This window comes from Antedon bifida, chromosome 1 (genome assembly GCF_963402885.1).
Source record: "Antedon bifida chromosome 1, ecAntBifi1.1, whole genome shotgun sequence".
Classification (NCBI taxonomy): Eukaryota; Metazoa; Echinodermata; class Crinoidea; order Comatulida; family Antedonidae; genus Antedon; species Antedon bifida.
Window position 1 is genome coordinate 3,454,470 of NC_136226.1, and position 24,463 is coordinate 3,478,932.

A 24,463-nucleotide genomic window follows, 5' to 3' on the forward strand; every position below is an offset into this window, starting at 1 on the left:
TAAATATAGCCTTCGATTTCTCTTGGTCTATGTTTTTAATGGCTAGGTCTAACCAACCGCCACTAGATAAGTGTGTATTTTATGTATACAGTAATTTTCTTACACCATTTTAAATACCGGTTGGAGCCAGTTTAATCCGGCAAATCTTGCTGGAAAAACCTGCTTTGGGAGAACACTGATTCAATAATAGTTCAATGCATTTAGGAATCCTTGTATAGAATATAATAGTGTTAGTTTGATCATGTTTTGAATGTAGTCTGCTAGTGTAGTAGTGGATGCTGTAAAGACAGGAACTCAGAGGTTCAAATTTAATCATGAAAAAGCGCCACAAATCACATACATCATGCATAACAACAAAATAAAACCATGGGTCTTTTAAAAGGTTTATTTTGGTCATTTTAAAATTATTCTTTATTTTCTACAGAATGAAAAAAGCTTTGTTTTCTTGTGTGCTGTGAGTTGTATACTGCCATAGATTTTTATAATACCTAGTATTTCAGGGTGCCGATTTTAGGGGTAAAAGAGGTAAATGCCCCATGTTTATTTAAAAAAGGTTGAATACATTTTAAGAAAAGTAATGTTTATATTCTAAATTTTAATTGTATGGCCCTTTGTTTGACAAATTTTGGGCCAGTTGGTACTACAGTATAAATAGAGTTATCTTTGTATTAATTGTGGGGCTGAAGTTTACCCCTGGAATGGAGTATAATTTTGTGAGTTAGTAGTAGTATTCAGAATATATTGAATTTCGTGAATGTTGATACATACAATGCAAGTACTGTATACATAACAGTAGAAAAGTAATATTTGTTGTTGTTACTCTTTTGATTGTGAAAATATTTTTGCTTAGTATTTTTAAGCAAATTGTTTGTTAAATAATTATAACAAGTGACAATTTTTGAGACAATAAATTGTTGGAATTATTTTGCTAGATAACCTATGTGTGATTGTCTTTTTTCTGCTGTGTATTTTAGTTTATTAGCATGTGTAGGTTAGTGACACCCCGGGGAACACGCTCTGACTTTTGAAGAAATAGAGTCTATGGCCGCCGATCACACTCCTTAAAAAACATAAATATTAGATTATTATTATAAATTATTATCATTTAAAAAGTAACTCTGTATTTTGACTAAAAATATTTGACTACGAGCAAAAATATATCATTTAAACACTACAAAATAAAGAGGAAGTCAATACAACACATCTATGTGTTCATTGATGGCGATTATAGATATCTCTTTATCTGATGCTTTCAATAATACAGTACTTCTGTAATTAAATTTCATACAGTACTATAATCCAAATATTTGCAGCCTAACTATTATAAAATATATTATTTATTTTTATATTATATATAAGTATTTACGAATTTGCAGGCATACAGCTAAAACACCCAGTGATATAATGGTTTTAAATAACCGACATAATCTATTATAATGTTATTTTAATTTTATACCATATTTATTCAAATAAATGCCTCCCTCAAATATCCACAGCATTAATTTTTTTAACCATTAATCTGCATTGAATCTGTGCTTATATATATATCTTTGTGCTGAAGTAATTTGAACAAGTCTGAAACACACAAAAGAATGGATGAATATTTAAAATCAACTGACTATATTGCTCTTTATATTTGATTTGGTCACTGCTTCAAAAGAGTCTCAATCGATAATCTCTCCGTATCTGACGGTATAGATGTTGCGATACATTCTTGCATACAGGAAGGTTAAGAACGCCCACTTCCAGCTCATGAATACCCATATAGAGGCCAGATAATACCCGCACGGGTTACAGTTTAAAGTCGTCAAATCTAAACAGCAAAAATAAAATATTGTAAAAGAATATTTATAAGTATTTTGAAATGAAGCAGAAACTGGACAAATTTCAAATGACAAGTTAAACTGACTAAAAAAAGTTAAAAACATCAATTCTCTTGGAGTTAGAAGTGTCTATAAGAACTGACTATAGCTGTACAATATTAAGCTGCAGTGGGTTTTTTATTGACCACTGTTGTCTATGATGTCAACTACCATAATAGTGACTGTTCGATTGACCATCCAACAGAATAAACAGAAATGCGGTTGGTATATAAATCATATTGCAAACAAAAGTTTGCTAATGTAGACTTCTGCAACTTATTTTCTGCAGTTTAATAATATTTGTTCTTATATAGCGCTTATTGCACAACACTTCTAAACGCTTCACATTATTACCCCGGTCATTTTTTGGGATCAAACACGTATGAAAACATACCCCATAATGCAGCTAGTAATCAGCGCAAAGTTGTGTCTTGACCTTACGAGGTACCTATTATATACACCTGGTTTTTCAACTGGTCTACATAAGCAAAATTTTGAAAAACTCAGAGTTCTTGAATTTGCAAGTAGGAGTTTCATTGTGAGGACTGAAGACAATTTTTTTTTTATTTTGTTGGAACTTGCTGGAAAATATTTAGGAAAAATCCTGGAAACAACATGAGAAGTTATAATGTTTTACAGTACCTTGTCCTTGTTCGACTGCCATTACAATATACGTGAAGAACGCCACAATACATCCCATCTGTGTTACAAGTCCTATGATCAGTAGGATTGATAAGACAGGGATGTACCGTTCTTTGCTATTGTCTTTATTGTGTTGAAGATGAAGAAATAGACACACCATTGCAAATAAAGCTGTAAAAACATTCAAATTATCAGTATCATTAAACTTTATCTTTGAATTTATATTGATTGATAAAAAATAAATAATTATTAAAAATAATATATAGATAAGAGAATTGAAAATATACTATCGGTCTGTAAGACGTTTATTATCAATTCATGCGTTGTTTAATTAATTGAAATTATAATAAAATAATTTGCCACGCTCGACATACTGATGTTTACTAATAGATGGCAATATCTTTAGATTTTTCATAAAGCCAATTATGATTTTATTTTATGAATGTAATAGCTACCTCAACAGTTTGGATATGATTTCTGAAAACCTCCCAATATTTTAGTTTTCCATGTTGGGGGTCTGAGATTAAAAACCCATGAACAATATTTCTCATAGAGATTTAAAGGGTTCTACCGACCTAATCTTAACCAGCTTCATTTAGATGAAATTTGAACAAAAGAATTCTAAATATCTTTTTTAGAACTGTACAAGATTTTGACTTACAACTGAATCCTCCCCAACAGGCGACATGATAATTACGAAACTTCTCATCAGCTAAAAAGACGATTAAAACCAGCAAACCTAAAGAAGTTCCGGTAACTGCATAACCAATTCGAAGCCTTATTCTCGAGAGTGATGATGCACTTCTCTCCATTTTTTCAGTTTCTGAAATACAATAGTTTTCAATATTGGTCTAAAAAATTAATTTCACTATAAATAAAACATAAAAAAAATATTTTTTTAGATGATCCAGGTAGGCTAGATCGGCCTAATGCACAATGATTTGATGTAACCTTTAAGACACTAGACCTGAAATTTTTGATATTTTGTAAAAATAATGCATATACAGTATATAACTTTAAAAACATTAACCAGGTCATTTCTTGTCTTAAATTAATTGTGCAAATTGGGCAAGACCTGGTATTTTAGCTGAAAATTTACAGTTCTTTTGTTTGTTTACCCTTTCACATGATCGATTGAAGTGGGTGCATCACATCAAATATAAAAATATCAATCCGCGCGCGATGCACGTTGCGATTTATAGCGGGCCACTAAAATTATTAGAATCAACCAATAAAATGTAGTGTGTGACCTTAAATTAGGTCAAAAATCGTAGGTCGTGTCTTTAAGTTAAAGGAACATGAATGATAAATATTTGGCTTTGGTGGTGAACCATGGTCCATGGATGTTGTCATTTATACGCGGCAGCCTTTTTTACATTCATTTCATTAACACATGGAATTCTTTATCTTACCAGTGCCACATTCTTTGAAATCCAACATTTTTAAACAAACATGACTTGCAAAATCTATATGAGAGGAGATTTTAATAAATACCTATACAAGTTTATTATTTTATTACTCCTTCTTTTTTGCCTCCTTATCTTTTTTATTAGGCCTATTCTTATAATAAATTATTGCGGTGTATTCTTATTTCACTTTTAATTGGTAAAAATTAAGCATCACTTAAAAAGGATTAGGAAAGTACTGTAGCTGTACCCTTTTATAAAAGGGAAGCCGCTAAAATTAAAAAGGCAGGCCCAAACGACCATTTGAAGGGCATATAGGATCAGGTGCCGTTTTCGGCCACCTCGACTTGTATGGACTATACCATTATAAAAAGATGGGAAAATAGGGGTGTCCTATTTATTAATTGAGTGTGTTAATGTGTTAAAATACTGCTGCTTTTGTTCTTTTGTTTAGTGCATTATGTTTCACCAACAAAGGGAAAACAACTACGCCCTGCATGCTGTAGAATTAAATTCAAGTTTTCAAGTTAATACAGTATATTATGGCTCTTTATTTCTTAGGTATCCTTCCCTAATATATTAGGTGGATTCCCTAAGGTGGATATTGAATAATTTTTACGGATTTATAGACACAGAAAATATATAAAGAAAGTTTTTATTCCAGTTACAAATAAAAAATAAGATCTATCACATAAAACAAATAAACATTATAATTTTGTCAATAAATCTGTACCATTTTGTTCCCAGAAAACACAGCGTTTGACATTGCGTGTTTTTAGGTTTGGTTTTTCTAAAACGTTTTAAACACGTTTTTAAACGTTTCTGTGTAGAAATACATGTTCTAATTGAACAACGTTTGCATCAAAACGTTATAATAGCGAATGCAAACCGGAGCTGATAATGTCGCCATGAAGAGGATGATTGGTGTCTTCCAATATAGCATAGAATACATCGGCAAGCCGTTCGCTGTCAGAACTAGTCAAGCATTTGCATAGACAAACCAATTACTTTCCCCGCTTTACTCAGCACCTTCTCAATTCGGTCTTTATCTCCCTTACTGATATTCCTAGCCCAATATACAATATGCCCAAATAGAACATCACTGATTAGTAAAACATAAACATTCTATAGTACAAATATCCTGCTTTACCCCAAAGAACCGAGTTTCCTCAAGCAGTACAGCCTTGTTATTAACTTCTTAACTACGATCAACATGTCCACCCATTTAAGCTTTAGTCAAACACTACTGCCAGATACTTATATTGTTAACAATCTCTACTTCCTTTACTTTAATTAATGTATACTGTCAGATCAATTATGTTCTTATCCTTATTTCTTTCGTTTTATTTATGTTGAGTTCAAGAAAATTGTAGCCATAATCGGTAAATCGAATAATATCAGATACAGAGAATAATCGTTGTTTTAAGTCCAACTATAGCCGAGTCGTCGTAAAATAAAAATACATATAATTAATCTGTTACCATTTTGTTTCTGTATCTACAATCGTTTCGTTTCTGTCAATGAATCTTCAATTGTGCTTGTCTACTGATTCCAGGTTCTTGGGTTTAAATCCATGTTGTTGGGATTTATTCCTTGCAAATAAAAAATATGATTTATCTACCGATAGGATTGGGCCGATTAGAATGCATTTGCCAACATTCTTTTACATATTTTACAACATTATAGAGTGTAGGTAATTTAACCGATTGTAATGTAGTATTTAGGATATTTTAATATCGATTGTACTGTAGTATTTAGGATGTTTTAATTCCGATTGTACTGTAGTAACATGTTTTAATTCCGATTGTATTGTAGTATTTAAGATTTTCTAATTTCGAATCCGATTGTACTAAAATTTAAAGTGTCTAAATCCAGATAGGAAAACATAGGCCTAGTATTTAATTAATATGCTTTAATTTTGATTATACTGTAGTGTTTAGTTTAGTTTTTATATATAATAAGTAAGTATACCTACTTATATAGTTTTTATTTATTTATTTATTCATAGGAATCACCTTTATATCAGTGTCACACATTTATCAGTTAATGGTGCATCCAATTTACAGACAAAATTCTAAATACTAATACATAACATAAAAAAAAAATGTGAACAAATATTGTACAATATATATAACTACAAAAATAAAAACAGAACAAAAATACAGCAGAATAGGCCTAATAAATAAATAAAACTTACAGATACATCCTCATAGAGATGTCTTTAGCTTGTTTACTATAATTATTAATCAATTAGTTGAGAGGAGTAATGCTGATAAAATTGTAGATCTAGTAACCCATGCTCATGAAATATTTTTTACAATAAAAATCAAAGATTTCTCCTAATGTTTCATTTTCAGTGAATAAATTGTCTAGCATAAAGTGGTGTTTTAATTCCTTAGATCCACAATTAAAATTATCCCAGTACATACTTAAATTATTGTCTATGAGGTTGTTCTTAGGATCCAAGTATACATCATTTCTAACAGAGTTTAATGAAGGACATTTAAATAAAAAATGGTTTACTGTTTCTTTTTCGTTATTAATAACATCTTACATAATCCTGTTGTTTTGCATTGGGCCTTTGAAAACCACTCGTTATGATCAACTTGTTTATTATTTTTCCTAAATGGCTTTATCCAGTTAGTAGATGGTTCTTAATTAAATTTGTCTATAAAATTATTAGTAATAATTAGTAATATTGTTACAAAATCTTGGCATTCCCTAACACAGTACCTAATAATAACATGCCTTATAAAAAGTACATGCATTGCTAGTTTTTGATGTTTTGTATTGTTCCTTGTAGTTTGTACTGTAGGTTACATAACAGAACAATTGTATTGTCTTCCCATTCAATAGACACCCTTCTCTACATAAAACATAATACACCATACCCCTATCATAATAATGGTATAGTCCATATAAGTCGAGGTGGCCGAAAACGGCACCTGATCCGGCATATAGACTAGGAGTACGTGCTAGAGCCTAAAGTTCTGGCTTAGGCTATGTTACTGGTGGTGGCGGTACTCACTCTAGCTAGGCCTACCTAGTAGGTAGTGGGGACTAGACCACACTAGGCCGGCCTAGTCTAGGCTAGCTACTTACACTGTAGTTGTACTAAAGGCCTAACTACTACTACCACCCTACTACTTACTAGAAGCCTAGCTATAGCTAGTATGGCTTTCACTATATATAGCAACTAGGCCTAGTTAGCAGCAGTAAAGTGTGCGTTAGAATTAGATAAAACAGATGTTCTCTGATACATTAAAATAAAGTTTACCCTACTGCAAGTTTCAGATGTTTGGCGATGTCGATGTCATGTGTGTCAACAAAAACAAGACTTTCTTGCTGTGTCGTCACAGATCGAGTACGACGAGTGGTTATATAGAGGGCTCAAATCCAAAAACAAATTAATAATAATTTTAGAGAATCTGATTGACGTCAGTGAGAGAAATTACCGATAAAGCCGCGTGTTAAAAAACCAACACACGCCCTCACAAATTAACACCTGAGCGACTGTAAAAACTAATACTTAACATTTTATTCTAAATTATTATAAATACAGTAATTACGTTTTGTCGACTACCGAACCAAACTCGCAGGTTTTCTTTTACCATTATACATACAATAATACAAAACAATAAACACATTTAACTTTATATAACACATTTAAACCATATATTTATAAATGGATTGTGGGGGGAGGGGTTTATTATTTATATTGAAGTGTGCCTTAATATTTTACTTGAACTTTTGTAATTCCCCATACCAGAGGAACTTTGACATCCACATTTTAACACGCTTGAAAGCATTTGGAGCTTTCATCAAAACAAGCTTTTATTTGTGTTTACCGTTACTACTGGATGAATTAATTCCAGTGTAATAAAGGATTTTCTATACTTTACATTCTATACAATATGTTAAGCAAACAAGTGGGCGTTTATTGCAAATAGATTCAATAGGGAGACAGAATAACAGATTCGCGTTCGTTGATCTGCTTTGTCATTCATATATAATATAGTTCCTTTTCAGTGACTCAATACCATTTGTACATTTCGTCAAGTATTCCTTCAATATTAGAGCACATATCTCTGACTACAGTTATTGTTTTCTCCGAGTTTTCCAGTGCGCATTCATGTTTGTCTTTGTTGTTATAATCACTGAAGTATTTGAGCCATTCAAACTTACTATTAGTTGCGGGTTGAATCTAAAAGAATAACAACAAATGTAAAGTTGTATTATTTACATATAAGTTTAATACAATTATTAACCATGATAAATATTTGAGATTTAGCTACTTCTAAATGATACCCAATTTTGCAGCTATCACTTAAATGTTAACTAACTATCGCAAGTCATCTAGATATAAGTCTGTACATAGTGACAGTTGTAGGATCGAATGTAAATGACAATAATAGAATATGTATAAGAAAGAATCATAATACACTTACCGATACAAAGTAATCAAAAAGAAGTTTGAATTTAGTTTCAAAACCTGTCCAATTAAATCGTTTTAGTTTATCTCGCATCTGTCTGACGACAGATTTATGATCTGTGTTCCGAATAATAATGAAATCTAAAGATTTGAATCTAGGTATTTTGGGCTTGGTACTAGAGTCTGTCGGCTCTACGGGATAACCATGTTTGTTTCCAAATTTCTGCATAGCATGGTTTAGAATATTTCGTCCCTTCTGCAGCACAGTGGAGATATAATCAACTACATCGTCATCATCCATTAGAATACTGTATTCCATTTCAAGTTGGCATTTTCTTAATGCTTTTAATTCCTCACCCATCAAAGATCCATCATCAGAAGAAGGCAACAGTTCTGCAAGTTCCTGTTTCAGATTAATCTCTTTAGTCCACTTTTTGTTACCTTTAGCGACAGAAGCAATACTTTTCAAAGCAGACATTCTCAATTCAGTGTCGTCCGTCTTTTTCGTTTCTTCTAATAATCGTTTTGCACCAATTAAACTTTCCATTTTTGTTGACTGCGTAAACTTTTCTATCGCTTTACGTTTATCTCCTGATTCTGCTGCTTTCTCTCCTTCTGCTACAAGTAAGTCCATTATAACTTGTTGACGAAGATCTTCTTGCTTTTTCGTACAACTCACGCTTCTAATTCTGTCTAGCATCTTTCTACAATCATCAAGATTACCAATCTCCAGATTTACCTTGGCGATCTTCAAACGTATCTTTGTCAACAGCTCCTGGTCCTGGTTTGTATGAGTTTTTCTAAACTCCTTCAAAGCGTCTAAAGCGTCTTCGTAGTAAGAACAAGCCTTTTCAAAGTCACCTATATCTTCATGTAACTGTGCATTTTCCATAGTCGGTTGAACTTTATCTCGACCTTTCGAATCCCGAATTTCAAAATCAAAATGTTTTTTTAAATAGGTAATTACTTTAGCAACATTGCTCTGCTGTTCATCGATAAATTCAATCGGTCCAGGAGAGTTTTTTACAAATGACTCAAGAGCAATCCTCAAACACTCTTGGTTTCTGAAAATTGCCTGATCATATTGTTGTTTTATCGATATAAAAAAACGTGCATAGTTTTGGTTTACGTCAAACTTGACAAATGGATCGTCTTTAAAATCAGATAATAGATTATCATATACGGCACTCGCATCCTCATGTTTTCCCAGAGAGAGTAAGGCCTTTGCTTTTTGCATTTTGGCTCCGACGTCAGATGGTTGCAGTCTGATGGCATTTTCAAGACACTCCAGTTGTTTGTATGTTTCATTCTTTTCTCGGTAAAGAATTGCCTCTTGAACAAAGATACACGCTGCTTCACTAAAAATTTCTTTTGCATATTCTATAATTTCATGAGCTTTTCTGAAGTATACTGAATCGTACTTTGGATCACTGCACTCCTTGTCATTTCCTTTTATTCGTTTACATATACAATCACCCATTGGGATATAGCATTGAGCTATGAGACTCAATATCTTTGGCCTAGAAGCCCCCTCCTTTGCTTCTTTGAGTAGCTTCATTATTGCGATTATACGAGGATCCTCCACGTTTTTGAATATCAGACTGTGGCCAAAATCTTGGTTAAATACTGTAATGCTCGGCGAATGTCGCTCATATTTTCGTCTGTATATATCAGCTAAGATCGCCTTGGCGTATGCATGATCTGCATCTACCTCCAAGACCTCATTCATGATTTTCTTAGTTCGCTTAAGTTCATCAGACCACTCAAACTTGTTTATATTTGTGTATCTTCGCCATGTTATGAGTCCAAGCATAAACTTCCACTCGACATTGTCTGGACATATCTCTGTTGCTTTCTCTAGCTCAGTCTCGCTTTCCTTGTACCGACAATATTTCAACCTTGACAGCGCAAACCCTTTGGTTGCATGGACACTCGCTTGAAACTTTCTTTTATCCTCTTCTACGGAACCTTGATATTCTGTAAGAAGGATTTTGAGATCCCTGTAATGTTCTTTCCTTTCGCGTTGGTTAGTTGTGAGCCAACACTTCAATGCCAAATATATTGATTTATACCCATCTTTGATTGGTTTAGGTATTTTATCAGGTAATTCTGATATGGCACGAAATGCTTCCTCGTTTATTTCTTTTGCTTTCGCAATATCCTTCTCATCGTTTCCTTTAAAATCTGACATGTATAAGTAGCTTTCGAATAAAAGCAGCTCGATAGTAAACGATTTTGTATCTTCCTGGTGTTCGGTAATTGACTGTTTCAACGATTTGAATGACTTGCTTGTATTTTCAAGTTTCCAATTAGCATGAAAGTCAACATTTTGTAAATCAATATCTTCCGATTCCATGGTGTAGGCATATACTGAAAACAGAAAATTAGATGATTTAACTAGGAAGATTAGAATAACTTTGTAGACTAATGGCATAGAAATATTGCAATGTTGACACTGGATTGTTATCGTTCTTAAGAGACTAAATCCACTCAAATACGATACGAACTGGTTTCAATACCATTCATTATTTTGTTTGTCCCTTTTTTTACTCCTTGGCACAATTAAGCAATTTGTTATTGTTTGTACTTATGTTTACCGAAATCAATAATTGATAAAATAATTATTGGGGCCCATAACATTCCAACTTTTGTAGAATTTTGGAAATATGAATTTGTATGAAAGTGACACTTAGTGTTAAAACCCACATTTGTTAAAGGGCCAACTGAGACAATTACTTCCAGGATGGTTTTCATTTTTATGCTTAGTATTATTTGTATGGGATTTTTAGAAATAAATGTTTGTTGAATTGAATTGACTTTAGAGATGTGTGTATATTATGCCTATACTGTTCGTCGAAAATAGAGAGAAATAGAGACATATTGCGTAATTCAATAAATCAAACGTTATGGATATTCAGCTTACTTACAAATGCGTGCTAATAGACTTTTGTAAACCTTATGACTCTCTCTATAAATTACACATTTATTTAAGCCACTAACCTCCTTTTCTTGTGTAACTGTAATGAAATGTCCGAACTAACTGCAAATTCGAAAAAAAACAAACTTCAAGCAATAAAACAGGCCTGACACGTAATCGTTGTAGAATTCAATAAAATCACGTAATCATCAGAAATTAACATTATAAATGCCAAAATATTGACTGCTATTACCATGGTATTCGTTCAGATATTATACATGTATTATACTTCCAAATTGTCCTGGAAATTCCCCGCATTATACGCATGGGTGATTAACATTATAAATGCCAAAATATTGACTGCTATTACCATGGTATTCGTTCAGATATTATACATGTATTATACTTCCAAATTGTCCTGGAAATTCACCACATTATACGCATGGGTGATTAACATTATAAATGCCAAAATATTGACTGCTATTACCATGGTATTCGTTCAGATATTATACATGTATTATACTTCCAAATTGTCCTGGAAATTCACCACATTATACGCATGGGTGATTTACATTATAAATGCCAAAATATTGACTGCTATTACCATGGTATTCGTTCAGATATTATACATGTATTAATACTTCCAAATTGTCCTGGAAATTCACCACATTATACGCATGGGTGATTAACATTATAAATGCCAAAATATTGACTGCTATTACCATGGTATTCGTTCAGATATTATACATGTATTATACTTCCAAATTGTCCTGGAAATTCACCACATTATACGCATGGGTGACTGTATAGACAACTTGTTTAAACATGTAGTGAATCGTAAGAAAGTATTCATTCATATGATAATATAAACTAGACCATCTAGGTCGTGCCCACAGATGGTTCTCGAATACATAGTCATTTAAGCGTAAAAAAACTGGCGATTTCAAATGTACGTACCGCAGGACTATAATACATTGTCGTTTACAGAAACGAATAAATAGACAATGATTTATGTACTCAACTGAAATTAGCACCCTTGGAATTTCTTCCGAAAGGGAAACATGTCACAAAACTTTGTCATTTAAACAAACCCAATTTGTAACATTAGGGGTGAGGAATGGGGAAGAGGATGGGTAGGCCTACAAAGAGGAACAATTTTTAAATATATTGTTTATCCACTCAGTAACCAAATATTTGTTTCATGTTTTATAGGCCTATAAATAATATACCTATCACTAAATACAGTAAAACATTTGCAATTTAATACTATGTTAAAACTGTCACTGTCATAGTCGATTAAAATAGTAAATGTAACAATACACCACTACGACGTTTATATTTTTTGATAATTATTAATTAATACAAACGTTGAGAAGCAACTGTCAGTAATAAAGTTTATTTGTATATTATGTGTTTATAATCTAACAGGGCCTACCCACACTCACAGTAATAAAGTAAAGTTTATATATCTAACAGTACTCACACTCACAGTAAAAAATTTGCGATTTAAATGGCGACCAAAACTGGTTAATACGAATTTAGGCCTACAGTATTGTCATACTATATCTAAATGTTTTAAGTTTATTCTTTAAGCCCATAAATGTACCTACTTGTGTTAAACCAAATAATTATAGGGAGACTATAAGAGGTTGGAATGTTCCATTCGTCGCAAATCAATACATTTGTATAAACGTATATTAAATCTATCAAAATAGTATTTTATTCTTCAACATTATGATGCTGTACTCGAGCTGTTCAACCAATTTCCTTTGACTCATCTACATCTACACTCACACATTTGGATAAAGCAGTTAGCTATGAGACTCAAAACTCTTGGTCTAGTAGCATTTTCTTTTGCTTCGTTGAGAAGATTCATTATTTGTACTATAGGAGGATCATTCACATTTTCGAATACAAGACTATATGAACAACACTTCGCACGGATGCATTTTTCTTTTTTTCGATCCAGTTTTTGGTCAAAGTGGATAACTATTAGGCCTATGTGACATTAAAATAGCATATTCAACAACAATTTTGTTACAAATTATTTTTTCAGAGGGACAATACATCTTTCGTTTCGTTTCGTTTATTTTTCCACTCACTTATATATATATATAATTTGAACAAACATGAGTATACATATATTAAATGTAGGTGGATGGAGGTCACAGTAAGTTCACTGAACTTTAGGTCGTGACCCCCGTAGGCCTATAATTGTAGTAACAATTCTACGGAGTAGACTAAAAAAAAATATATAAAAGTGAAGGTACATAAAATAAAAAATAAAAAAAATTAAATTATAGAGGTTAAGATAAACCAGGCAGTTATATAATATAATGGTAAAAGGGATAATGATAACAATTAGAGTATAATATGAAATATAATTAAGTAAAGTATAATAACAAGTATAACGATGCAATGTAGCGGAGATTATTGAATACCAGGGTGAAGGATTTAATGCCATGTATCACCACCAAATAAATAAGGATAAAAGATCGGCGAAAAATTATGTAGCATATTCTGACACCATTTTGTCAAAAAGATTTTAAAATGGTAGCAAAGATATTTAAATAGAAACATTTGTGCATAATATATACAGAAATACAGAGGATTAAAACAGTTCATATTTACATTCCATAGAAAAGGAAAATATTCAAATACAGACGTCATCAATTACATTACATGGTTAGAAACGTCATAACATTATGGAGTTAGAAACATAAATTACATTATTGCGGGGTTAGAAAAACGTTATAAGTTACATTACTGGGTTAGAAATTTATAAATGGAATGTGGGTGGGGGGGTTGGGGGTAGGGGGGAGTTGGGTGAGATTTTAATATTTATATTGAAATGTGCCTTAATATTTTACTTGAACTTTTTGTAATTCCCCATACCAGAGGAACTTTGACATCCACATTTTAACACGCTTGAAAGCATTTGGAGCTTTCATCAAAAATCAAAACAAGCTTTTATTTGTGTTTACCGTTACTACTGGATGAATTATTCCAGTATAATAAAGGATTTTCTATACTTTACATTCTATACAAAATGTTAAGCAAACAAGTGGGTGTTTATTGCAAATAGATTCAATAGGGAAACTGAATAACAGATTCGCGTTAGTTGATCAGCTTTGTCATTCATATATAATAGAGTTCCTTTTCAGGACTCAATACCATTTGTACATTTCGTCAAGTATTCCTTCAATATTAGAGCACATATCTCTTGCAACAGAAATTGTTTTTTCCGAGTTCTCCAAAGGAAGTTCATGTTTGTCTTTGTTGTTAAAATCACTGAAGTCTTTGAGCCATTCAAACTTGCTATTAGTTGCGGGTTGAATCTAAAAGAAAAAGTAAAGTTGTATTATTTACTATGCTGGTAATAACAACAATAATTTAAAACACTTCAAATACAATGATTAGCCATGATCAATATAGTACATATTAACTGACTATCGCAACTGAGTCATCTAGATAGGAGTAATAGTGACAGCTGTAGAATCGAATGTAAATATTTATTTATAAATAATATAATAGAATATGTATAAGAAAGAATTATAATACACTTACCGACACAAAGTAATCAAAAAGAGGTTTGAATTTAGTTTCAAAATCTGTCCAATGAAATCGTTTTAGTCTATCTTGTATTTTGTCTGACAACAGATGTACAATCTCCGTTCCGAATAATAATGAAATCTAAAGATTTTATGAATCTACGTTTTTTAGGCTTGGAACGGGAGTCTGCCGGCTCTACGGGATAACCATATTTCTTTCCAAATTTCTGCATAGCATGGTTTAGTATATTTCGGCCTTTCTGCAGCACAATAGAGATGTTAGCAACTATAGCATCATCACCCATTAGAATGCTGTATTCCATTTCAAGTTGGCATTCTCTTAATTCTTTTAATTCCTCACCCATCAAAGATCCATCATCAGAAGAAGGCAACAGTTCTGCAAGTACTTGTTTCAGATTAAACTGAAAAAATGGATCGTCTTTAAAATCAGATAATAGATTATCATATACGGCACTCGCATCCTTATGTTTTCCCAGAGAGAGTAAGGCCTTTGCTTTTTGCATTTTGGCTCCGACGTCAGATGGTTGCAGTCTGATGGCATTTTCAAGACACTCCAATTGTTTCTCTGTGTCATTCTTCTTTCGGTAAAGAATTGCCTCTTGAACAAAGATACACGCTGCTTCACTAAAATTTTCTTTTGCATATTCTATAATTTCATGAGCTTTTCTGAAGTATACTGAATCGTACTTTGGATCACTGCCTGTCATTTCCTTTTACTCGTTTACGTATACAATCACCCATTCGGATATAGCATTGAGCTATGAGACTATATATATCCTTGGCCTAGAAGCCCCCTCCTTTGCTTCTTTGAGTAGCTTCATTATTGCGATTATACGAGGATCCTCCAGGTTTTTGAATATCAGACTGTGGCCAACATCTTGGTTAAATGCTGTAATGCTCATAGAATGTTGCTCATATTTTCGTCTGAATATATCAGCTAAGATCGTCTTAGCGTATGCATGATCTGCATCTACTTCCAAGACCTCATTCATGATTTTCTTAGCTCGCTTAACTTCATCAGACCACTCAAACTTGTTTATATTTGTGTATCTTCTCCATGTTATGAGTCCAAGCATAAACGTCCACTCGACATTGTCTGGACATTTCTCTGTTGCTTGTTTTAGCTGAGTCTCGCTTTCCTTGTGCTGTGAAGATAAAAGTGTATTATGGCATGTGTCATTAGCGTCCTCTTGTATGGAGCTGAATCATGGACAACCTATGCTAGACAAGAAAAGAAACTAAATGTCTTTCACCTCCGCTGTCTCCGGACTATCTTAAATATCAGATGGCAGGACAGGGTAACAAACAACAGTATCCTTGATAGATGTGGCATTCCTTCGATATTTACATTAATTAGACAGCGAAGACTACGATGGCTTGGTCATGTCAGAAGAATGGACGATACAAGAACTCCAAAGCTTATGTTGTACGGTGAGCTAGCGAATTGTAAAATATCCAAAGGACGTCCACTTTTGCGTTTCAAAGATGCATGTAAAAGAGATTTGAAGGCAATGGACATCAATGTTAACACCTGGGAAAAAAAGGCTGATGACCGAAAATCATGGAAAGATTGTATTAAGGCAGGACTTGTACACAGTGAAGAAAGATATCGTATGGAAAATGAAGAGAGGTATCTGAAAAGAAAATCTAGATCAGCCACTGGAACTCACACAGACTCACTGGAAAACGGATGAAAATCTCTCCAATGTCGTCTCCATAGTCAATCTTGACTGAAGGATGCCTGATGACTCAACAACTCGGCTATCGGGGTTTCACTCGATTTCAAACAAAAAGGTCTCCCGATGTATCCCAACAATATACTCCGATGCTTTATGAATATATTAAATTTGATCTTTATTTTTTTATTTTTCTAACTACTGTACCTTCACACGCGCGGTCCGAAAATAAACAAGAGGCCTACGTTTCGCGGTACATCTGGGATAGATGATGTAGGTATTCAAGGCGGAGATTTGTCCCAACGTTTTGCCATTGTGCTTGCCTATGTCAGAATTAAGCATAATTTATATAGATGCTGTAACTTTCCGAGAATGCCGCTATTCAAATCAACACGCTATTTCCATATTCCCATTCTTTACTTATAGAGAATGAGAACACGGAAAATATAAAATCCATCCACTAATTAGAAATGCAAACACCCCGTCATAGCACTGGTAAAAATATTATTGAGTACAGTACAGTCTGACATTTCACATAGTGATAAAGACCACGCCTGATACATTGTAAAACATATCCACAATATCGATCGGAGATGTTTGTCCTTGTTGTTGAGACATGTCTTCTAGTCATTGAAACTTAGCATTTTGTTGCAGGTCGAATCTAACAAGAGACAAATGTAATTACAAATTTGTATAATATTATGTATCTTTTTTATTTATCTTTTTGAAATGTTGATTTATAGGCCTATCTCATTTCTCCAAGCTTTTACAAAATCTTTCTTTTAAAATCTGACAGAAATTATGACATTTCTTTTAACCTGGCGGTATTCAGGAGTTAGAAAAGGCCGTATCCAGTTTGAGAAAGGGAAAGGCCAATACCTTGTAAGAACACCTCCCCAACAAAACATTTTTCTTCTTTGTTTTCATCTTTCAAATCAAGAGGGGCATGCCGAATATACCCAAGATCCAAATAATTTAGGTCTACGTGTATTTCCGCTTTTGTAATTAGCTCGAGCATCTTGTTTATCGTCGTAAAAATGTTCTGTGGAAACAAAGTAGAAAAAAGTACAGTATATAAAAGAAGATACAACTATTCAGGTTACAGATGAAAACACAAAAGCATTTAATTGATTTCGATTCAATACAAATGGTCATTAGATTAAAGTAAATACTTTTTTTCTGGTGACAAAAGACGTCTATAGTGACAACAAAACAAAAATGGGTTAGGTACTAAGAAAAATAATACAGTAATTACCACATCTTACACATTATGTGAGCCTTAACGTGGCTACTAGATATTTCAACAAGCCGCCAAAAAATACAAACATAATACATGCTTTTAAATACTTTTAATGTTATGTATACCTCATTGTGAGATGTGTCTACTGCATTTCTATGCTTGCTGTTACTAATCGTGCGACCTATATAGAAACAAACGAACATGGTATCAATCATCATCAACTTTGTCAAAACATTATTCACCAAGCTTAATGTAACATTTAAATTAAATTAATGTGAGACTACAAGTTTAATTATAATCTTACCTTCTCTGTTTAGCTTATCAAGAGCCTCTTTGTATACCTGTTGATCAAACTGTGTCTCCCAATTCTGTTCAAATTCCTGTCGATGTTTATCTGTACACAGTATTTCGGCTATGTCTTTCAGAAGTTGCCCATTTTGATGCAGTTTCCATATTTTTGTAAGGGCTCTCGGATCAACTAAAGATACATAGAATACTACAGATCCTGTTGTTAAATCTATAACTTCACAGCAACCAAGGTATGAAAGGTAAGATTCAATTTCTTGCAGTTTGTCATAACATAATGCTAAAACCTCATTTGGAGATGGTTGATCTTCCGGATCCTCAGTTTTTCGTTTTCCTATAGGTATGGGTACTTTGACGACTTAAACAAAACAGATACCGGTAGTTATACATATACACTCAAAATCGTACTAAATGCGTTGTAGTAAAAACACATGGAAAATGTTTTATATTTAAAATTATATATTTTAGAATTTAGCATTAACCAGCTACTTGTTTTAAATAATTTTGTAACAAAACAGAAAACACATACTAATGCCAAGTAGATGGTTTCTTGCCTTTTTGTTAAGACGATCTGCAAACCTCTGTATTTTTTCTGGATTATCTTGTAGAAGTTCTTGTTTCTCCAGATAAAATACTACATCCCAGGTAGTTTCAAATTCACATTTCAAATGATAGTGAGAAATAATTCCTTTTTTTTCATCTAACCCAACGTTTCGTAATGCCTCAAACAGCCTTTTCCGATAGTCTGACAGGTGCTTTCGTCTGGCTGTATTTTGACCTCCATCTGACATATACTGAGTTATAAGACGTTTGGCTTTTTTCAGACATGACAGATTAGCGACTTCTGATAAAAGATGAACATCATCAGATGCAATAGCCCCAATGTCCTCAAGGAAATTTAGTAAATCATTTCCTGAATCTGCCTTGGTGAGATCCTCCAAGGGTAGATTGTCAAAAAAGCAGAATCTCAACCATTTGTATTTGTGGAATGTATAGAATTCACTGAAGTCAGATTTCAAGGTCATGAATTTTGTCTCAGTTTCATTGTTTGCCATTTTTTTTTAAAAAAAAGTTAAAATTGTAAAAAATCGGTTGAAAATATTTAGTTTTGTATACAAATTTAAAATTCAAACTGGGAGAGAAAACCTGTCTTACAGTGTATCTTGAATTCTGACCAATATTGAAAAATGTCGGTTGAGAATTGTAGGTACAGAGATGACGCAGGTCAGCGAGTTAGTATTAGACATGACCGGCTTGATCTTTCGTAGCATTGTTCATGTGACATTTTGTTCTGTAAAAGCAAAATACATTGGTCTATGCAAAAACACCTTTGACTTCATTAGCTCATAACTGTACAATTTTTGTAATGCTATTTCTGAGCCTGGGAGCTGAGCTGTTATTATCGACCAGACAATTGCAGTATAGCATGAACATAAAGCTGTAACACAATGGTACGAATGATGTAATATCACACAATGTATTATAATAACTGCATGACTGATTTCAAACAAGAAATTAAGGTCTAGTAGCATAACAGAGACCAAAAGGGTGAGCTTAAGTAAATACACTTTATGTTTGCTTCCTGGGCAAATCCAGCATTACCTATAGCCTTATCTACACTTCCTCTTCTTCCTCTCCTCAGGAGGAGGAATATTTCCTCGATGACTCATCCAAGTTTTCCATAAGCCCTTTTACGCAGCTCTTGCATTAGCTTAGAGTTAATGTACATATTTATACATTCATTGCCTAAAAAGATTAAGAATATATTTATCAAGTGTCGGGTATATAATGTTAGATATTACAGTGCATACTTAAACAATACTGACATTATGACAAATAGTAGCGACCAAATAGCCTAAATATCGATTAGCACACCGAATAGTGTACCAAGTTCTTTAACGTACACGGGACCAACGGCTTTACATCCCATCCGAAGGATGAGGCTATGAGAGTAAAGCATCTTGCCTAATGATGCAATTAGTATGGTACAGATAACCTCGAACCCATGCCTATCACATGCTAGTCCGATATTACCATTACACCATCACTCTCCAGTATATACAGCACCCGCTGCGATTTCTAGACGGTCTCCCATACAGAACGCAACCGGGCCCAACGTTGCTTAACTTCGGTGATCTGAGGAGAACCGGTGTTTCAACGCAGTATGGCCGTATATTAGTCTTGCTCAATTTGCTCAATTTGAACCAGTAAATTGTAACCATGAGGTATAGTAAGTCAATGGGCACCGCCTTGAATGGTTTTAAATACAATTTGCAAATTTACTGTATAAACAGCTAGAAAACATCATAGTGTTCGATCTCCTATTAATTAGACCTGCAGAGTATTTTTTAGACACCTTACCTTCAATTCAGTTGCCTCACACTATTATTATCATACATATCAGTGAGTATACGCGGCGTATAGCCGTTGCCATAAAACAAAAGGGTTATTTAAAGGAAATTAAATGTTAACTAGGTGTAGCAGCCTAGTCAGGACCGGTTAGCTGTCAACTTGATGGGGAATTTACGCTATAATATTATTAGACTGTTTTATTTAGAGGGCGTAAGCTTCTGAGAAATCTAACAACACATGCGCTATTGATCGAGAACTAACGGATTTAAAATTACGACGTACATGACATTAATATCATAATAATAGTATGTGAATAATCAAAATTAAATACATCGGGTAATGCAATAATAAATTTGGCATCGATAAACAATGAATCTAAAATTGCAACAAGTTTAGTAAATGAGGTGATATCATCTACTAATATGAAAGTGAATTGGAAGAGCGGATCCATGGTTTCTGAAGTGAGGGAGCGCTATAAATCGAATTGAAAGCGGTTAGTATAGGGTCTTCTATTACATATTTTAATGTAGCTCTTCATAATTAGGCATGTATAAATATATATACTGGTAAACTGGGATGGCAATCGCTTGGATCCATATTATCAGATATGGGAATATCATACTTCCAAATATTGAACAACATGGATGAAGTTCGTTTACCAAAAGTACTACTAAGAGCCCTCCTTAAGTTAGAACTGGCTAAATAATATACATTTATTTAACCAACTGTGGTATACAAATACATTTTAACTTAGAATATGCTAATAATTAATGGGTTTAAAGTTAAAAATACTGTAAGAAATGGCATGAGAATGCTTAAAGTATCACTATGCAATGTGGTATAAAAATGAACCAAAATTAGAAAAATATGTATTAGATAAGTGTAATTACCATGCTTCAAGCCTAAAATTTAAAATTCGCTCCAATTCATTACCACTTGAAAGGTATGTTTATTGTGATTGTTATGAAAAAGAAACTGTATATCATTTTGTATTTGAATGCAAACTACTTGAATACAAAACCGTAACTTAAAGAAGAATTATACAACAACAACTATCTATGTTTTTGGAATTGTTTACTACTAATAGCTCTCTAGATCTTAAATACCACTTATTTCTTGATGAACTTGATGATCTTCAATTCAAAATTACACCAATTCAATGAACCCATGATGAATATGAATTAGCAAGTGATATTTTCGACAAGCATTGTAAAATATGTCTTACCAAGGCATGGAACACACGAAATGATATCTATAATACAATTACTTCTCAAACTTAATTTTGTACTTTCTCAGTTTTTGAGATTCAAGAAAGAGGTTACAGTTTTGATACAATGTTCATTTCAGTATTATTGTGTGGCGGCTTAGCAATGCTTTATTTGTGTTTAAAATGTAAGCGTATTGATTATTATATATTACAAAGACTATTGTCAAAGCTAAACTGTTCGGCTAAATACATACTCCTACCTCTCGTACACTCACAGTACACTGTATCTGTACATAACTTTCAACAAAAAGTGGTTGCTTAATAGAAAAAATACAAAATAGATTGACCTAAAGTGAGACAAAAAAAGCTATGTTGATGTTTTGTCATTGCCATGCTCAAAGGTTTGAGTCAGGAATCAGGATTCCGAAGTGGCCCAGCACCATTTGTACATTTCTTCAGTATTCCTTCAATTTTAGAACACATCTCTTGCAACATAAATTGTTGTTTTATTTGATATTTGTTGTGAGCGTCCATGTTTATCATCGTTGTTGAGATCACTGAAGTCTTGCAGCCATTTAAACTCATCAATAGTTGCAGGTTGAATCTAGAAAAAAAAACTAATGGAATTACAGATGTGTATTATAAACCTTTATAACAGTTTTACAATTCGGAAGAAACATTTAAAAAACATTTTAAATATATACTAAGTCAGTTGCTTGGTTGATTATGCTTTTTTCTTCTTCCGGACCTTCCTGATATGCCACGAGAAGGCCTTTCAGTTCCTTGTAGCTTTCTTCTTTTTCGCTTTGATTGGTTGTAAACCAACACTTTAATGCTAAATATATTGATTTATAACGATCTTTGATTGATTCAGCGGCAGGTAATTCTGATATTGCACGAGCGGCTTTTTTTTTTTCGCTTTTGCAATATCCTTCTCATCGTTTCCTTTAACATCTGACATGCATAAGTATCTTTCAAATAAAAGTGCCTCAATGGATAACATGTCTTCTTCCTGGTGTTCAATACTTGGCTGATTTAACGATTTAAATGATTTACTTGTATTTTCAAGTTTCCAGTTGGCATGAAACTCAACATCTTGTAGGCCTAATTCAATATTTTCCCGTTCCATGGTGTTGGCCTATATTAAAAAAATACTTATTAGAATATTTGACTGACGTTGCCAGATTGGTTTATTATTAACCAAGTGTTTACGCCATGATACACGGATTAGAAATGAAACAAAGTATAAAATAAATAAAAACATTTCGAACAAAATGCTATTGTGCCACTATGTACAAAAAGAACAAAATAATAAACAGAAAGTACCGACGTTTGAAAAACAAGAAAATAATAATATAATTCAGCTCTTTGGATATGAACTGCCCATAAATTATAATCACAAACACATGGCCTACAGTTGTTTTCTATATCGCATGTATGTATTTTCTAACGAAACGTTACGTATAAACAAAGATGTTTAAATCGATTAAAATAGGATATGATGGGTTATCATTCATCGCCTTTGGTTCCGTACCCATCGAATTTCAATCGCCAATGCTTTTTCTCAGCACCAGCATTGTTTTATTTATCACTATCCGTACCCCATGGAAACATTGATTAATAATTGTATTACATTCTTCTGTGAAAGACCCATTTTACCTGTTAAATCCTACAATTCTAAAATATATTTTTATAGTATTGTTATTGTATACTAAAACCTACATTGTGCCGCGACTTATCCACGTCTTACGCGAAAACAGGGGGCTCAGTAAAATTGTGTAATGTGCGGGACACAAAAGAGTGACAACTAAGAATTTCATCCTTGTAATCAGACATGTTTAGCTCACAAGGGAAATGTACTGATTAAGCTTTAATATGACTCCATTATAGTTATACATTGAATTACATTTACTTACTTTTACTCAACTCATTAATCTTGAATCCGCTAACTTCAACTTCAAGTACGAAAGTATAATATACACTAAAATAGACGCAATCTAATTGATGTCATCATCAGGAATAATGTATGCCAAAATATTGACTCGTTATCACAATGTCATGTATTCATTACTTGGGTCATCGATCTGTTTTTCATCGTCATAATTATACGTATACATTGTTCTATTATCTGGAAATTTCCAACAATTTATGCATGTTTACGCTTGTTTAAACATGCATAATATGGTAAATTGTAGAACAATAATCATTATATATACCATGAATCTCGTTGCTTAATCATTTGATAACAAAACACAACTGAACGTCACTTGTCATGTCATGTTAAAGATTGGTAGCTAATGTTTTATGTTATGATGGTACTGCTGCTTCATTTTTTGTAAACAATTTTTTTAGCCTACCCTCTACTACATTATATTAATAATGTTCACAAAAATGTTTATTATGTAATAAAATTACCTCGTAAATCATATGCATATAAATTTAAATGAAGGTAAGCATCTTGGACTCCAAATGCAAACAATTGCTTTATTATTACAACGACCGAAAAAATACAAGTCCGCTACATTTGATGATACACTAATTAAACTAAACTAAAAATATAAAACTATAAGCAATGGAATAGCCGTACATCTAGACATTAGTCATTATGAAATAACTTATTTTATACAACACATTGTCCTAATATCTGGAAATTACCCACATTATACGCATGGGTAACCATTTAGGCAGCTTTGTTAATTCAATAATGTTGTGCATTTGTTGCCGCGTGAAATACTTTTTTATAAATAAAAACTTGTGCTGTAGTGCCTATTATCATTAAACCACAGCCTACCAGTGAAATTAGATAATACTTACCTCCTTGTCCTAAGCTAATGTCGTTATTGTGATTACT

The 24,463-nt window shown here is 32.9% G+C and overlaps 5 protein-coding genes and 1 pseudogene across 8 annotated transcripts in view; all 6 read right to left on the reverse strand.

Moving 5' to 3' along the window:
• Nucleotides 1–77: 77 nt before the first annotated feature.
• On the reverse strand, nucleotides 78–7,387 carry LOC144838117 (heme transporter HRG1-like). Of its 3 annotated transcripts, XM_078693479.1 has the most exons (5): nucleotides 7,193–7,387; nucleotides 3,917–3,970; nucleotides 3,166–3,327; nucleotides 2,505–2,675; nucleotides 78–1,813 (listed from the first exon to the last, which is right to left on the reverse strand). In XM_078693479.1, exons 2-5 carry the CDS (start codon nucleotides 3,942–3,944, stop codon nucleotides 1,665–1,667), a joined length of 510 nt encoding a protein of 169 aa, XP_078549605.1. In that variant the 5' UTR covers nucleotides 3,945–3,970; nucleotides 7,193–7,387; the 3' UTR covers nucleotides 78–1,664. The 3 variants fall into 3 exon arrangements, with proteins under 3 accessions (XP_078549605.1, XP_078549620.1, XP_078549612.1); XM_078693494.1 differs by lacking the exon at nucleotides 3,917–3,970; XM_078693486.1 differs by lacking the exon at nucleotides 3,917–3,970 and having other exon boundaries at nucleotides 7,188–7,387.
• Nucleotides 7,388–7,490: 103 nt separating this feature from the next.
• Nucleotides 7,491–11,447, reverse strand: LOC144837484 (uncharacterized). The gene is made up of 3 exons (XM_078692625.1): nucleotides 11,343–11,447; nucleotides 8,359–10,712; nucleotides 7,491–8,114 (listed from the first exon to the last, which is right to left on the reverse strand). The coding sequence occupies exons 2-3, from the start codon at nucleotides 10,696–10,698 to the stop codon at nucleotides 7,944–7,946; spliced, it is 2,511 nt and encodes an 836-aa protein (XP_078548751.1). The 5' UTR covers nucleotides 10,699–10,712; nucleotides 11,343–11,447; the 3' UTR covers nucleotides 7,491–7,943.
• A 1,878-nt stretch (nucleotides 11,448–13,325) lies between these two features.
• On the reverse strand, nucleotides 13,326–15,946 carry LOC144852344 (uncharacterized). The gene is made up of 2 exons (XM_078710131.1): nucleotides 14,827–15,946; nucleotides 13,326–14,597 (listed from the first exon to the last, which is right to left on the reverse strand). The coding sequence occupies exon 1, from the start codon at nucleotides 15,536–15,538 to the stop codon at nucleotides 14,894–14,896; it is 645 nt and encodes a 214-aa protein (XP_078566257.1). The 5' UTR covers nucleotides 15,539–15,946; the 3' UTR covers nucleotides 13,326–14,597; nucleotides 14,827–14,893.
• A 1,089-nt stretch (nucleotides 15,947–17,035) lies between these two features.
• LOC144837857 (uncharacterized) lies at nucleotides 17,036–19,712 on the reverse strand. Of its 2 annotated transcripts, XM_078693158.1 has the most exons (6): nucleotides 19,656–19,712; nucleotides 18,583–19,344; nucleotides 18,052–18,411; nucleotides 17,873–17,928; nucleotides 17,387–17,549; nucleotides 17,036–17,168 (listed from the first exon to the last, which is right to left on the reverse strand). In XM_078693158.1, the coding sequence occupies exons 2-6, from the start codon at nucleotides 19,106–19,108 to the stop codon at nucleotides 17,131–17,133; spliced, it is 1,143 nt and encodes a 380-aa protein (XP_078549284.1). In that variant the 5' UTR covers nucleotides 19,109–19,344; nucleotides 19,656–19,712; the 3' UTR covers nucleotides 17,036–17,130. The 2 variants fall into 2 exon arrangements, with proteins under 2 accessions (XP_078549284.1, XP_078549275.1); XM_078693149.1 differs by lacking the exon at nucleotides 17,036–17,168 and having other exon boundaries at nucleotides 17,333–17,549.
• Nucleotides 19,713–20,108: 396 nt separating this feature from the next.
• LOC144854041 (5S ribosomal RNA) lies at nucleotides 20,109–20,229 on the reverse strand (annotated as a pseudogene).
• Nucleotides 20,230–21,917: 1,688 nt separating this feature from the next.
• LOC144838141 (uncharacterized) overlaps nucleotides 21,918–24,463 on the reverse strand; it is a 58,523-nt gene continuing 55,977 nt past the window's right edge. Inside the window, exon 3 of the mRNA XM_078693505.1 lies at nucleotides 21,918–21,979. The gene's annotated coding sequence lies outside the window, so the exon portion shown is untranslated. The remainder of the gene's footprint in view (nucleotides 21,980–24,463) is intronic.

Excerpts from the sequence above, each read along its gene's own strand:
- LOC144837484 (XM_078692625.1), bottom strand. The coding sequence starts at position 10,698 with ATGGAATCGGAAGATATTGATTTACAAAATGTTGACTTTCATGCTAAT. Across the intron at positions 8,115-8,358 it reads TTTTTGATTACTTTGTATCG|ATTCAACCCGCAACTAATAG; the intron begins GTAAGTGTATTA and ends TTATTCTTTTAG.
- LOC144852344 (XM_078710131.1), bottom strand. The coding sequence starts at position 15,538 with ATGACAGGCAGTGATCCAAAGTACGATTCAGTATACTTCAGAAAAGCT.
- LOC144837857 (XM_078693149.1), bottom strand. The coding sequence starts at position 19,108 with ATGGCAAACAATGAAACTGAGACAAAATTCATGACCTTGAAATCTGAC. Across the intron at positions 18,412-18,582 it reads AAACCATCTACTTGGCATTA|TCGTCAAAGTACCCATACCT; the intron begins GTATGTGTTTTC and ends GTTTTGTTTAAG. Across the intron at positions 17,929-18,051 it reads TGATAAGCTAAACAGAGAAG|GTCGCACGATTAGTAACAGC; the intron begins GTAAGATTATAA and ends GTTTCTATATAG.
- LOC144838117 (XM_078693479.1), bottom strand. The coding sequence starts at position 3,944 with ATGTTGGATTTCAAAGAATGTGGCACTG. Across the intron at positions 3,328-3,916 it reads TTTCAAAGAATGTGGCACTG|AAACTGAAAAAATGGAGAGA; the intron begins GTAAGATAAAGA and ends ATTGTATTTCAG. Across the intron at positions 1,814-2,504 it reads GGCAGTCGAACAAGGACAAG|ATTTGACGACTTTAAACTGT; the intron begins GTACTGTAAAAC and ends TTTGCTGTTTAG.